Raw genomic sequence first — 13,088 nt, forward strand, 5'->3', positions numbered from 1 at the left:
TAGGCAACACAGCAGGTCCCACTTACAGTGTATGTTGCTTTCGAGGACTTCCAGTTTATGCTGAAGCAAATATCAGACTTCATGTTTTATCCCTGCTGCAGCATGGGCCGGTTTGGTTATGGAAGAGCAGGTCTGTGCCACAGAAGAAGTCCATTGCCCTGCTGTGGCTCATGGGAAGGTGAGCCCCATGTTGTCCCAGGACTTACCCGCTACTCTCTTATCTTCAGAGGAGATATATGCACATACAGCCCTGGGCAAATCTGATACTCGGCAAAGATCAGGTAGGGGAGGACAGCTAATCTGTTTAAAAATACTACAGTCCTGAAGAAAACTCCTCTTCATTTTGCAGTAGCATTTAAAGACTGTTGAAACTGAGAATCAAACAGCAAAAATAGACACTGTTTCATCTACAGCAAACCAGGCTTGGCTTAGAAAGTAACAAATGAAAATGATGGAGGGAGCTGATGATTTGCAGCAGAAGTACTGCGTGAAGCCATCACTGCAGCAGGGACCAGGCTGCCTGTCTGTGGTCTACCCCCGGCAGGAAGGCTGCCCAGCTTCCCGCATGCCTCCTGGCTCTCGGCTGAGCTTGGAGGCATTTTAGCCATTACAGGGCAACCCCAACAGGAGGGCTGCGAGGCGGTGAAAGAGGATGTCTGGGTAGGGTGAAATGTACCTTTGACTCCCCTCAGTTTTAGGGGTGACTGTCCTTTTAAAAAAACCCAAACAATCTCCCTCCCCTCCCTCCCCCCAGACAGTGATACATCAATTTTCAATTTTGGGGAGGAAATGGATTGCATTTAACCTTCAGTGAGGATTGAGGTCTGAAAGTCCTAAATGGGCTTCTCTGTGTAGCACTGAGAAAGCACATAAGCTTTCCCAGCATTCCCTACTGACTAATTTAGGCAGCTTTCCTTCCAGACAGATGGCAATTGACGATTACCATCAGAGATAATTAGCTTTCCTCGGTATAGGTAAGGAAACTAAGGTGCGTAATTCAGGGCTATGAACTCCACTATGGGATAAATAACGCCTAAAAGTTAGCTCAGCAATATGGGCTGTTGTAGTGTCATTTTATAGCTCTGCATACACAGAAATATGTAAATGAACTTGTGCAAACTTTTCCATAAGGAGCTGAGTTCACTTAAACAACTGTAACAGTTGCTCTGTGAAGAATTCTAGTTCTGGTTTTATGTCTTTTAGCCTGCTCCGTTGTCCTGGATTTTTATTGTGACTTTCATTTCAGCTTTGTCTAAGGAAACACAATTACTGATATTCTGAATGCTGAAGTTGGATATACCTACATCTTTGTTCCCCTTGGAAAGCTCATTACCTTACAAGTAAATCCTTGGGGTTTTTTGTTTGTTTTTAACACAGGTAGACTTACTGGCAACCTTTCCCATTCAGAAAAAGATGTTAGTTAGGACCTTATATATGCTGCATTAAATGTTCTTCAGGACTACATTTTTAAACTATGCTATGTATCTCATAGCTCTGAAAATCCTCAGGATAAATACTGTTTGGATATTGTATGTGGTAGTTTTTCCTGTATTCACATTTAAAAAATGAAACAAAGCACTAAAAGCCTTTAGGGGATCATATACAGGCTCTGCTGCAACCTGTACAACAGTTGTTAGCTCAAAAATGCTTTACATCCACAAAGCATTCCTACAGTTATGAAGTTGTTCATTAGAGCTTTTCTCATGGATTTTTTAAAATAATATTTTTTAAGCTTTAGTACTAAGAAAACAAAGCTACTTATAAAGAAGGCTTTTGAAAACAGCCTTAATATTTACAATATTTGAGCTTCACCAGTTTGGCACTGTCAGTTTGGGTTTAAATTTCTTACAGTAGTTAGCAGCTAAGTTGCGTATTTTGATTCATTCTCAAGATCCAAAGGCGATGGGAACGTATTCATTGCAACGCTGAATTGAGAGCACTGGAAATGCAAGACATTAACGTTATCAGAGAAGTTGCTCCAACTGTTGCTGTCTTGCAGCTTTCTCCTGAGCTGGCAGGATTACTGCTCTGGGAAACTTCTAAGACTTAATAGTAACGTGGGGTAAGTGCTACCACTTACCTCCATTTTCCTCCCTCCCTGAATTAATTTAGCTTTACACTTTCACTGACTTGTTTTGCTGCATTCCTGAGAATCTCAGAGCTCTTCATTTGCACACATGCATCACAGCAGACTGACTTGCAGAATCTGCTGTTGGGGTCAATTCCATCTCAAACAGTTGAAGGTTTGCTTTGGGGTTTTTTTGTGGTTTTTTTTTTTTTTTTAGCAGTTGAGGGAAGATAGGGAGCAACACAGCAAGAATCAATGAACATAATATGTTTGGAGCTCGGACTACAGACATGCTTTGCGTGTTACTTAAATGAAAACTAAACTGTTCAGTTTTGTATGTTGGTAGGAGCACCTTTACACCTATTTGGGCCTCTTAATCCACACAAACATGCATAACGTAATTTATTGCTTCTTAAAATATAGGAACTAAAAATTCCAATTAAAAAAAAAAAAAGCTGTGGCATCAGATGATGGCAGTCCATGCATATTTGGACTTAATCGTGACTGGGGCTTGCAAATCCTACTGTGAAAGCTAGTCATACAAAAAGCACCTGTGTCTCTTTAGGGACAGATTCTGACACCAGTACAGATTAGGATTTATACTGTTATGACTAAGCATGAAACTGGTCTGATTACTTGGGACTTACTGTTGATGTGGATGGGGAGCATTTCATTTTTCAGGTGCTGGTAGTGAAGCAAGTAAATTAGCCCTCATAGTTACTTAAAAAAACCCAAAACCCATAAAGCAACCCCCCCCCCCCACCTTATTCCCTCTGCCACCACCCTTGAGAGCCCTGATTTTGCTTGTGAGTGGGTTTGGGGGTGTTTTCTGGTGATTTATTTTAGCCTAGGGTTGAGATCATTCTTTATTTTCCGCAGGCTGACTGGTAGATTTAGTTTTGTAATTCCCAGCTGTTTTTTGTGAGAGCTGAGGTTAAATCATTAGCTCCAAATCAACCAGAGCTGGATATTTTAGATATCCTAGGTATTATTAGAAGACAAAGTGTGCTTTGTTTTAAGATGAACTTAATGCTGTAGTGAATGTGCATGTATAATACAGATAAAATTCTCTGGTTGAACCTTTATTTATTTAGATTAATCATGGTTAATGGGGGGAAAACTGGAGAGCTGATATAGTTTGTAACTGAACTGTTTTGAAACCTAATTTGGCTATTTCCAGCCTTTTCTCCTACTCTTTTCCATCTTTTCTCTCTGGGAAACCTAAGAAGGATTGTTCATTTGACCTCAAGCCTCTGACTCTGCGGGCACTCAGGGACAAAGAACAGCGGGTGTGAATGAGTAACTGATGTTATAATGGGATGTATATATTTTTATTAATAATTTTCTGTTTTCTCAAGCATTGTGTAGTGTGTCTGTCATCTCTGTTGTTTAAAAGGAGATGAAGAAGCAAAACAACTCAAAACCGTGATGCCCTATTTCTTTAGGAAGAGCAGCTCTCAAGTTAACAGAAGCCTTTTCAGTTATGCAAGTTAAGGTATGAGGAGAAAATGACTTGAACTCTGATCCCCAGAACATGTTGCGTGGTTTGCTTATATTCCAGTCTTTCTGGAAGAAGAGCTGAAGAGAGAGGGGAAACATAGGCTGAGAAGGAACAGTGTTGTCACCACAATATGCAGGAGGAGCTGTGTGGATTTATAGTACCCATTCTCTGTGTATTTTGTTCTATCATGTATTATACTGACCCCTATGATGTGTAATATATAAATAGCAGCCTAGCTTAGGCTGTCTAAAGCTTTAAAGGTTAATCTGGGAGAGTACAACAGAGCTGGAAGGAATCTTTCAGCTAACGCTATGTTAATGAATTTGTGATTTTTTTTTTTTAAGGTGGATTTGTGGTGTTTGCTTTGATTAAAGCTCTGGGAGTCAAGAAAGCGGAGCTATCAGTGCTCAGCTCATACCGGTCTTGGACTTTGTATGCATAGGGTTAGCTTTTGACCGAACCCAAAGTAGTTGTTTATGTACTGTGCTGCAGCTCTGTTGCTACTGGGCATCGCAGTAACTGCTGGTTTGTGTTTGAGTGCACTGGAGGAAGAAAAAAAAAGTGAAGTGTGTTGAGGGGAGGCGTGTGAAGGGACAGGCAGGGAAAGCGTATGGAAATGTCTGTTCTCAACTTCTGTGCACCTTTGCGTAAATTGGCCACTTCCTTCTAGGCCTCCTCTTAAGGCATAAAAGCAGGCAAGAAGCTGAGGCTGTGGACTTGATCTTATTCCTGATCATAATTATAGGCAAGGTTTCTGGAAATCTACAATGCTTGAAAAGCACCAGTTCAATGCGAATCTAGTAGTTATTACTGTTCCTCTTTCCCTCAAAGCCACAAAAAAAAAAGTTGGATTTGGATCTACCCAGAGCTGACTTTTAAACTCAAGTTAGCAGTGTTTAACTGTGCTACAAAAAGCATGTCCGTTGCTGGAATATTGTTTTCTATTTTGAAGTGGAAAAGTTATTAAAAACAATATTCACCAGCTGAGAAATATAAAACCAGCCATCTCTTTTATGCTTCCAGTTTTAATTGTGTGTCTACACCATGCAATGGAGCATGCTGTCACCTTGAGCTGGTGCCAGGGATCCATATTGCACTGTGATAATCTGAGCCAAAATATTAGTTTGGATCTCAAGGGTAGCATAGCAACACTGTCATAGCCCCAAGCTGGAGGTAACATGTTCTGCCTCTCAGCAGGGCTAATTAACTCAGTATTAGACAGTTGCACCAAATACTGCTCCTGTTTGAGGACCATTTCAGTGATACCTGATGTCTGTGCTCCTCTGTATTTTGCTCATCAGGGTTTTCTGGCAGGATGCACTGACTGATGCTTTGTACTGCTGTTTTTCATCCCTAGAAGTGGTAATTGGTGTCAGTGTAAGTGATATTAAATTTTGCGTTGGTAGGTCTAGAAGTGATATCTGTGAAACAACACACATCATTAATTGTGGTACCCCTGAGAACAGGGTCACAGCAGTCTTTTGCAGCCAAAAGGGGGACTGTTTCAGTAAGCTTTAAAAAGCTTGTAGTAACTTGACCTAGGCTTGTACACGTGCCTTCTTGCTATCCAAGAAACAGTCTGAGTGCATGCAGCTTCTCTTTTTCTCTAACCTTTTCATTTTTTCCTGTTCCCACCCCCACTGTGGGGCACACATAAAAGCTCCTGGGTGCTCAGGCAGAGGGAGGGACGAGGAGTGAAAAAGGAGTTAGACCACTGAACAGATGATACTGTACTGGATAAACAAGAGATTCTGAGCATGGGGGTAAGACTGTAAGAGTAAGTCAGGACCTGCAGGCCTTTTACAGCGTTTGCCGAACTCTCCTGATTGATAGCATGTCTTCCTGGCATCTCCTGCATGTGAGTGGAAGGCTACAAAACCTTATTTTACAGGTCTTGCCTGAAATGTTGAAGGGCTTAGGTTTGGCTAGAATAAGCCACCATACCTGATTTCTTGCATTTAAAGGTAGTAATGGGAATGAGGTGAGAGCATGGGGCTGGAGATGAAGGTTTGGAGGGGTGTAGGTCCTGTGTTGCTTGTTATGCCCAAGACACAGAGATAAATTGTGCTTGTTCCCAGGCCTGCCTGCAGCCTTTTGGAAGGGAGTTAACCTCCCTCTTCCAGCCATCTTGTCTAGGTAAATGAGGATTGCAGGGGGTGAAAATACAATAAATTTTACTGTACTCAGATTCTTTATCAACACCTCTTATCCAAAGAATATGGGTGTATGGGAAGAGTTTCTGAGCTTGTAAGTAGAACTGGAGTGTGATGCAGAATCTCCTTCAAGATTTTGGACAGAAGCAAACTGAAATGGTGATTATTAATGAAAACTACTGATTCAGTTGCTTTTCCTCCTTGCTTGACCCAGCTGGCGGGCACGTTCTGGTGAAGAGCAAAAGACTTGTGTCTATACTTGAAAGACAAAAATGGAATGAAATCATAATGAATTGTCCACAAAATGATAAATGTATTGCTGTCTCTTGTGGTACAGAATAGATTTCACCATTAGCAGGATGATGAAAGGGATGGAGGTGAGCACTTAGGCCCTAAACCCAATCTATTAACTCTTGCAGCCTGTCCTGAATTAGTGTGCAGCCGCACAAAAGGTCAAAGGTGGACACAGCTCTAGTCTACATCTCTGCCCAGTAGATTAATGCCAGCAGAGGCTGCGTTTCTGGCTGTACTAGCTGATAAAGAACAAGAGTTGACTAAATCTACTAGACATCACTACTGCTGGGATACTAAATCTACTGGATATCGTTGCTTGCTGTTGAGTACTTGGAGAAAATATTACCTTGCTATTTCCTTTCAGGTCTCCTGCAGTAGTTGGAGAAAGGGGAAATGTTAGGGGAAACTTTGGAGAACTTCCTTAACAAACAGAAGCTGTGTATGAAAGAAGACAGTCTTTCTTCAAAGTTAGCAGGTTGCTGTGCAGTTAAATTGCTAATTTGATATGCTGTTGGAGGGGAAGAAGGCTACAGTTCTCATAGCAAACTCTTCCTGTACTGCTTGCCCCCTCATTGTTGAGAGAGATTAGGGCAGAAGAAAGAGCCTGAAAATGTCTTATCTTCCAGTGCAGGAGAAGTCTGGTAAAGATCATATATGTGGTATGATGGTGGAAGTTCCCAATGACATTTTGTCATAGTAACACCTTAGTTTTTTAGTGTTGTGGCTTGTACAGGCCCTCAGGAACAGGAATAACTGCTTTGGTTTTGTGGGGGACTGGACAGGATAACAAGAACCTTTTCCAATTAAGATGCTGTTAAACTTCTCACTTCAAAACCAAGTCACTGTTTTAGGAGAGTTAGAAATGTTTTAATTCAGGGCCACTTTGCTGGATAATCCAATATACTTACCTTCCTTATTTAAACTTAGTATTGCTGAGGACTTCTGTTTCTTAATGAACCAAATTCAAAAGAAGCATTGGAAATGTAAAAATTTAGGAAGTGTGTGAGGGGAAGGCACTAGACTGACTGGGCCACCTCAGTACCTTTAAGACTTTGCTGCAGTGCTATTATATTGTCTGCTACACCATTTCCTTCCAAGAGCGGGAGAATTAATTAACAACTACGCACATACTTAGAGCAAGGACTGGAAGAGTTAATGATGAATAGTGTTGATAATAGGTTTGGCAGAAGAAATGTATAGATACATGCCATAATGTGCTCATGTTTTGGCAGCTTAACTCGAGACAAATGACGACATGAGAACTCCCTCCTTGATTGTCGTGCTGCTGCGTGGTTGTTCCACCAGGCATGCACTACATCCTGACCAAAAGGAGGCAGTGCTGCAGGACTGGTGATCACAAGGAAGCCCAAAAAATATAGACTACATCTTAAAAATCCTGATGTTTATTTTTAAACTTCAGTAGGTTTTTATGTGCTTTTCCCCCTGTCCCTTTAAATTTCAAGATCCACTGAAAGCACATTTTCAAGCTCACTTCCCTTCCTCCCCCACAACTACAAGGGCTAGGAATTTGAGGTCTGAGCGAGCTGAAATTTTCATGCTGTCAGTTAATTGCAGCAGCAGGAAGTTTAACTGTCACAAGACTAGGTATGGAGCTAAGATTATTTTAAGGTGAGTAGTATTTAATTTGGTAGTAACCACTTTTTAGTTAAATATTTATTAACTAGTTTAGTAATAGTCAAAGGTGTCTTACAAAATAAGTAGGACAGATGGAAAAGCCTCCTGCATCATATTATTAACAACCTAATTTTAAGCAAGAAAGCAAAAGGAAGGCTTACAAGCATTACAAGGCGATCATAGTGTGGACATGTGATTACAACAGCTGTAGTTTCCCACATGATTATTTTATTTGGTGGTGTGGCTACATCAACTGCATATCTAAGTTGAAAGATAAACAGAGGCTATGAGATAGTGGCTCACATCAGATACCACGCTTACTGAAGTAGCAGAATAAAGACTAAACATAAGTAAAGTTGCAGCTCTGACAAGGATGTGGGTTCCCCACTTCCACCAAGGGAAGAAAAAATTAGCCTCTGGGCTTATATAGCTAATTTGTCATACACCCAAATGCGTCTCTGGTGGGTTGGTGGGAGCTGGGGTGGACCCATCTACCCATAGGACATGCAGGCTGATTTCCTGAAATCTCTTAATACCCTAACAGAGTCTGTCTTGTCTAGTTCTGTAACTGTAGCTCTGCCTTGGCAGGGGTGGGAAGTTGAACAGGGGAAGTTAGCTTAGATTGCTATTAAAAAATGCTCATGAATCTTTTTACAACACTTATGCAGCCCATTGCTTGCTTGCTTTCAGGAAATTGTCCAGCTAACACCGTGAACGTCAGGTGTTGGTCAGCTGGGTTCCTCTCCCCTTTCATGGTGTGTGCATCAGTGTAGCCTTTTTAGAGGAGGGAAGAGAACAAGTTCCTCCTTGTTTTGCTTAGCCCTGACTGACCTTGACCTAAGGGCATGATGACCTCAATCAGGCTGAAGAGCTTAAATCAAGGTGCTGGGTCTTGTGTTGTGATAAATAAACTGGAACGTGACTGTCATTTTACGTCTGAACTGTGTCTTCTCAATTGCCTATTTTCTTGCATCTATGACTATGGAAATTTTCTAGTGCAATATTTGCATTGTAGGAGTTTGTTTTCCTTTGATTAACTTTCTGTAACACTCAGCTATTTTAAAATAGGAAAGAAGAGCTGGAAAATGCTGTCACCCAGAATAATTTCTTCCATAAACAAGGCGATGCTTTTCTTTACAAACCAGGTTAAGAAAGTCTTCATTAAAAGACCATCTTTCTTGACTACAGAACTTTCTCTTCAAAGCACTGAGTGAAGTCAGGCACTTGGGGATGGGATGGTGAGAAGACTCTTCACTTGTATAATTAACGTCCGTTTTATGTTCCTAAGAGCTGAGTTAGGTACACCCTTAATGATGCTACGTTCTTATGTGTGTCCCAGTCTGAATGTCCTATATAAGATTTTGAAACTTGTTATGGATTCCTTATGATGTCATTTGAAGAACAATGTTGACTTATTCTCTTGTTTTAATGAATTTTTTGCAGGCTGTATGAATATCTTTGTAAATACTTTACAAAGAGAACAATTTTTCTTTTTCTCTGTGAATAATACTGTTATTCCTAATATTTTTGTTTTTAAAAGACCCTTTATGGGCAGCTTTTGCCTTGTCTTTTCTCTGTTTTGTAGCTCGGTCTGACTCCTCGACAAGGTTCTCTTTTACATTGAAGTTGGCAAAAATGGCAATTTAATCAGTTGTTAGTTTAGCAACTTTATCTGAAGAGCTGGTTCATTACGTTCTGTTGTTTAACTGAAGTTTGTGTTGATTGAATTAGGGAGTAGAAAGTAAACAGCTGACTTCCACTTTAGTGGGATATTTTAGCAAACTTTTGCAAAGCAGGAGGGGGTAAAAATACTGACAATGAAAGGGAAAAAACCCAAACCCAACAAACCAAAACCCAACCAAAGAGTGCAGTATCTTTTTCAGGGAAATAAGCCAATTGCTGTTAATGCCACTTGAAAACTCACCTATTGCGTTTAGTCTTGTAATGTTCTTGCAGTTTTAGGGAAAGGCTCTTACGAAATTATTGCGAAAACTTGGGGTTTGCTCTAGAAGTTGAGACTGTTAAAAAAAAAAAAAATAAAAATTGCAGTGACTCTTCAAGAAGAGTCAAGGGAGTGGGAGCTGTAAGGGAGGCCGTGTTATTTCCCAAGGAAGGTTGAAATTGCAGCAGCTGCAGTCTGTGAGTATTTCATACAGAACAGAGCAGGACAGCCTGGAGGATAGTTGATAAGGTTAATAGTTTATAGCTTGCTCATTTCATGGCTTTGTTACTGGTAGGTGGTGTTATAAAACCCCATCTCTGACCCTACAATTAAACTCCTATGAAGGATATGGGGGGAAAAATAAAGAAGTGGTTGCTTGTTGCACTCAAGTCATTGTAACAAATAGTTCACTGTTAGGTATTTCTTCAGGGGTGAAGCTGTGTGAGTGGCAGTAGTTTGCTTCTCAATTTCTAATAACAAAAGGCAGTGCGCTCTAGTAGTTTCTTGGCCTTTAATACAAGGTATGATGTTAAAATGTTACTAGCATAAAGCATATTGCTGTAAATCAGTTGGACTATATCTACATTGAGTTTTATTGCCTTAGGGCTGTTTAACACAGATTTAAAACAACAGCCACTCTAAATATTCTAAAAAGCAACATGGAATTTGAAAGAAAATTAAAGAAAAATAAAAAACCATAAAGCCAAAGGCTCTGCTGTTTCAAAAATCCAGCAGTATGTTTGGATATGGCTTGGTTTTGCTGTACAGCTGTTTGTTACCTTCACTTTAAAATACAGATATGCAAGTAGGTGTCTATGCATTGTGTGCATTGAACCTGCTTACCATGATAGGGGGAGAAGTGAAAATAATAGAAAGATACAGCTCTCAAGTAAATTTCCACAGTAATTTGTGGCCAGAATGGCTGTTTTGGACTTTCAGAATATTAAGCAACAACAGTTCATTCATAGCTACTGAAAGGGAAGCTCAGTGTGTTAGATACGAGCAATGCAGAACTTGCTTTTCCCCCAGCATGTCTTGCCAGATGCATGAGCTTCTGATATTTCTCTGCGGTTTTTTTACTAGGCTGTGCAATGAGATGAAAATTCTATTTGAAAAATGAATGCTTTCTCTGCTATTTCTCCATAACTTAGTAAGTTCCACAAATCGGGTCCTAACTTCTCTTTCTTGCTTTGCGATGTGTGAAAATAGCATTTTTCTGTCACTTGAGCAATGAAGTCTGGCCTGTGTCAGGAGGTGGAAACTCTGCAGGACATGAGGGCATAAGCAGACAGCTTCAGTGCAGCTTTAAATGTCCAAAACCAGACTTGGAGAATATTCAGTGATCCTAAAAAAGCCAGTAGGAATTGGTGGGAGCTCATACCTTGTTCTCCTTCATTGGCATCAGCCTATCTGCCTCCTGCAAAGCACCAGTGCTTGTTTGACTGTGTAATTATAGAAACTGATAGTGGGTGCTGCAAGAAAGAGGAGAAGCGCAGGTACATGTAAAGGCCAACTTCTGACCCAAGAGGCTGGTTTCTCTGTGCTGCTGGTGGACAGAAAGGAGCTCCTACTCTGCTGTGCTTCTGGAAGAGCCAGTCTTCCTCCTGTGTCTTCAGAGAGAACCTAGGTTGAGCATCTCTCAATGCTTCTGCGTTACCATGCAGAGTATGCATGTGTGGTAGGCATGGAGCAGCATTCAGCTCCTGCAGCTGGGACTTTGTGTGAGAAATCAAACTGGAGTGATCCCCTGTCAAATTTGTGGTGGTGGAGAATGGCCGTAATAATGATGATTTCCTTTCGTAGGTTTCAAGATGCCTTATAAATGTTCATTTTAATAGTATAACTTGGATTTAAATTTCTTGTTTTGTTTTTCTTATGTTTCAGGTCTATGAATCATGAAACGAATTCTTCTGGTTTTTATCCTGGCAGCTGCTGTTATGTATGGTATACTGCATGGAAATCTGTGGAGAAATAACCTCTACTGGTATGGTGATGCTTTGTTCGCTTTTAGTGCAGACACCCTCATGGCTGAGAGAGAGATGTGGCTGTGAGTTGCTATGTTGCTGAACAGCTGTTTACTAGTAATCCACAGAACTGATAACTACTCTGTGTGTCTTTGCTTTGTGGTTGATTTTTTTTTTTTGGTAGGGTGAGGGAATGAATAGGATTGTTCTGTCCTGTCGCTCCTTCTCTTGTGTCACTTTTAAACCTAGTAGTTGATTTGAGCCAGGTTGTAAGGTGAGGTCAGGACCTCAGAGGTAGGGAGCCCCTCTGAGTTTCATGAAAATAGGTGTTCAGGTGAGAAGAGATATCTTACTGGTGTGTGTCATGTGTCCGTATCTCCTCCCATCCTACATATGTTTAGTGTTAGCTTGTTCCTTCAGATGTCTGATAAGTGCCATAGGAGAGACCTGCTCCACACACGGGAATAACTGCAGGAGTAGTGGGCACCTTTTGAAAAGCTGAAATTTGGCGAGTCCCAGTGGGAACCTTATGGGAAGTGAGCCTTCACTGTCTCCAGGCTGCAAGGGACAGGTGGCTTGAGACCCAAAATTCAGAGTGCTTATCGAAGAAGTTGAGTTTCCATTGGCCTTCACACAGGTGTAACCAGGACTCACCAGTGTGTTTGTGTTATGAAGATAATAGTGATAGCTTTGAAAAGTAGTGATTGATGTGCCTCTATTTGTCTTATTTATAGCATACAATTGATACGAATGGCTTTCTGTTGTGGTTTCTGTTCATAGCAAACCACAATATTGTGACATTTCCCTTTTTGCAGGATTAGCTTTTATGGACAGACTTCCTCTGTGAGGGCTCCTCCTTCTTATGAGACTAGTGGAGTTACCCAGTAAGTTCAGCAGTTGAGTCTTTTTGTGGTGGGGTTATTTTGGCTGGTTGGTTTTTGGGCAAATGGGAGGGATTAAGACTAAAATCTGTAGCCTTTGTCCTCAGACCCCCTTGTTCAACCAGTTATTGTACAGCTGTGTCCATTGGCTGTTTCTGTTATGAACACAATTGTAACGTGTCTGGCAGAAAGGAATTTGTCCATGTCATGTCTCCAGTGTTTGGTTAATATTTATGGTCGCTTGCAGTGACTGTAACAACAATGAATTGTTGGAAGGACATTTGTTTACAACTTCCAAATTTCTACAATTCTGAGTTACACTTGAATAAAATTAGCAGAGCTATGAGGGCAGCTTTTGTGCTTAAAATGTATTAAATCAGAAGTGTGGTTCACTTGTGATGTGCAAGTGCGTGTATAAGCAGATCTTGTGCTAGTAAATTCCTGCAATTAGGTTTGTGGGACTAATGAGCGCCTATGCTAAAACTTTAAAAGCAGGTCTCTGTTCTCTCTGAAGCTGTCCTGCAAAATGCTGTTTGCGAGGCTGATGCTGGAAAGCAACAAGCTGGCCAGCTGATACATTTCACAGAGTGCTTTCTCAGTATTCACATGACAACTTGAGGTTACCAAAAGCAATTAACCTTCATGGTCTG

At 40.9% G+C, this 13,088-nt stretch overlaps 1 protein-coding gene across 20 annotated transcripts in view; it reads left to right on the forward strand.

Annotated features, from left to right (window-relative positions):
- The window catches only part of ST3GAL6 (ST3 beta-galactoside alpha-2,3-sialyltransferase 6), a 61,684-nt gene that overhangs the window by 19,515 nt on the left and 29,081 nt on the right, over positions 1-13,088 (forward strand). For 11 of the 20 annotated variants that reach the window (XM_054823139.1, XM_054823158.1, XM_054823111.1 and 8 more), the window contains 2 exons: positions 11,478-11,577; positions 12,373-12,441. In XM_054823139.1, the coding sequence (XP_054679114.1) occupies positions 11,489-11,577; positions 12,373-12,441 (158 nt within the window). In that variant the 5' untranslated portion in view covers positions 11,478-11,488. Of the gene's footprint in view, positions 1-101; positions 282-11,091; positions 11,221-11,477; positions 11,578-12,372; positions 12,442-13,088 lie in introns of those variants that run through there. The other 9 variants (XM_054823219.1, XM_054823239.1, XM_054823256.1 and 6 more) reach the window with 4 other exon arrangements.

Source organism: Grus americana, chromosome 1 (assembly GCF_028858705.1).
Source record: "Grus americana isolate bGruAme1 chromosome 1, bGruAme1.mat, whole genome shotgun sequence".
Lineage (NCBI taxonomy): Eukaryota > Metazoa > Chordata > Aves > Gruiformes > Gruidae > Grus > Grus americana.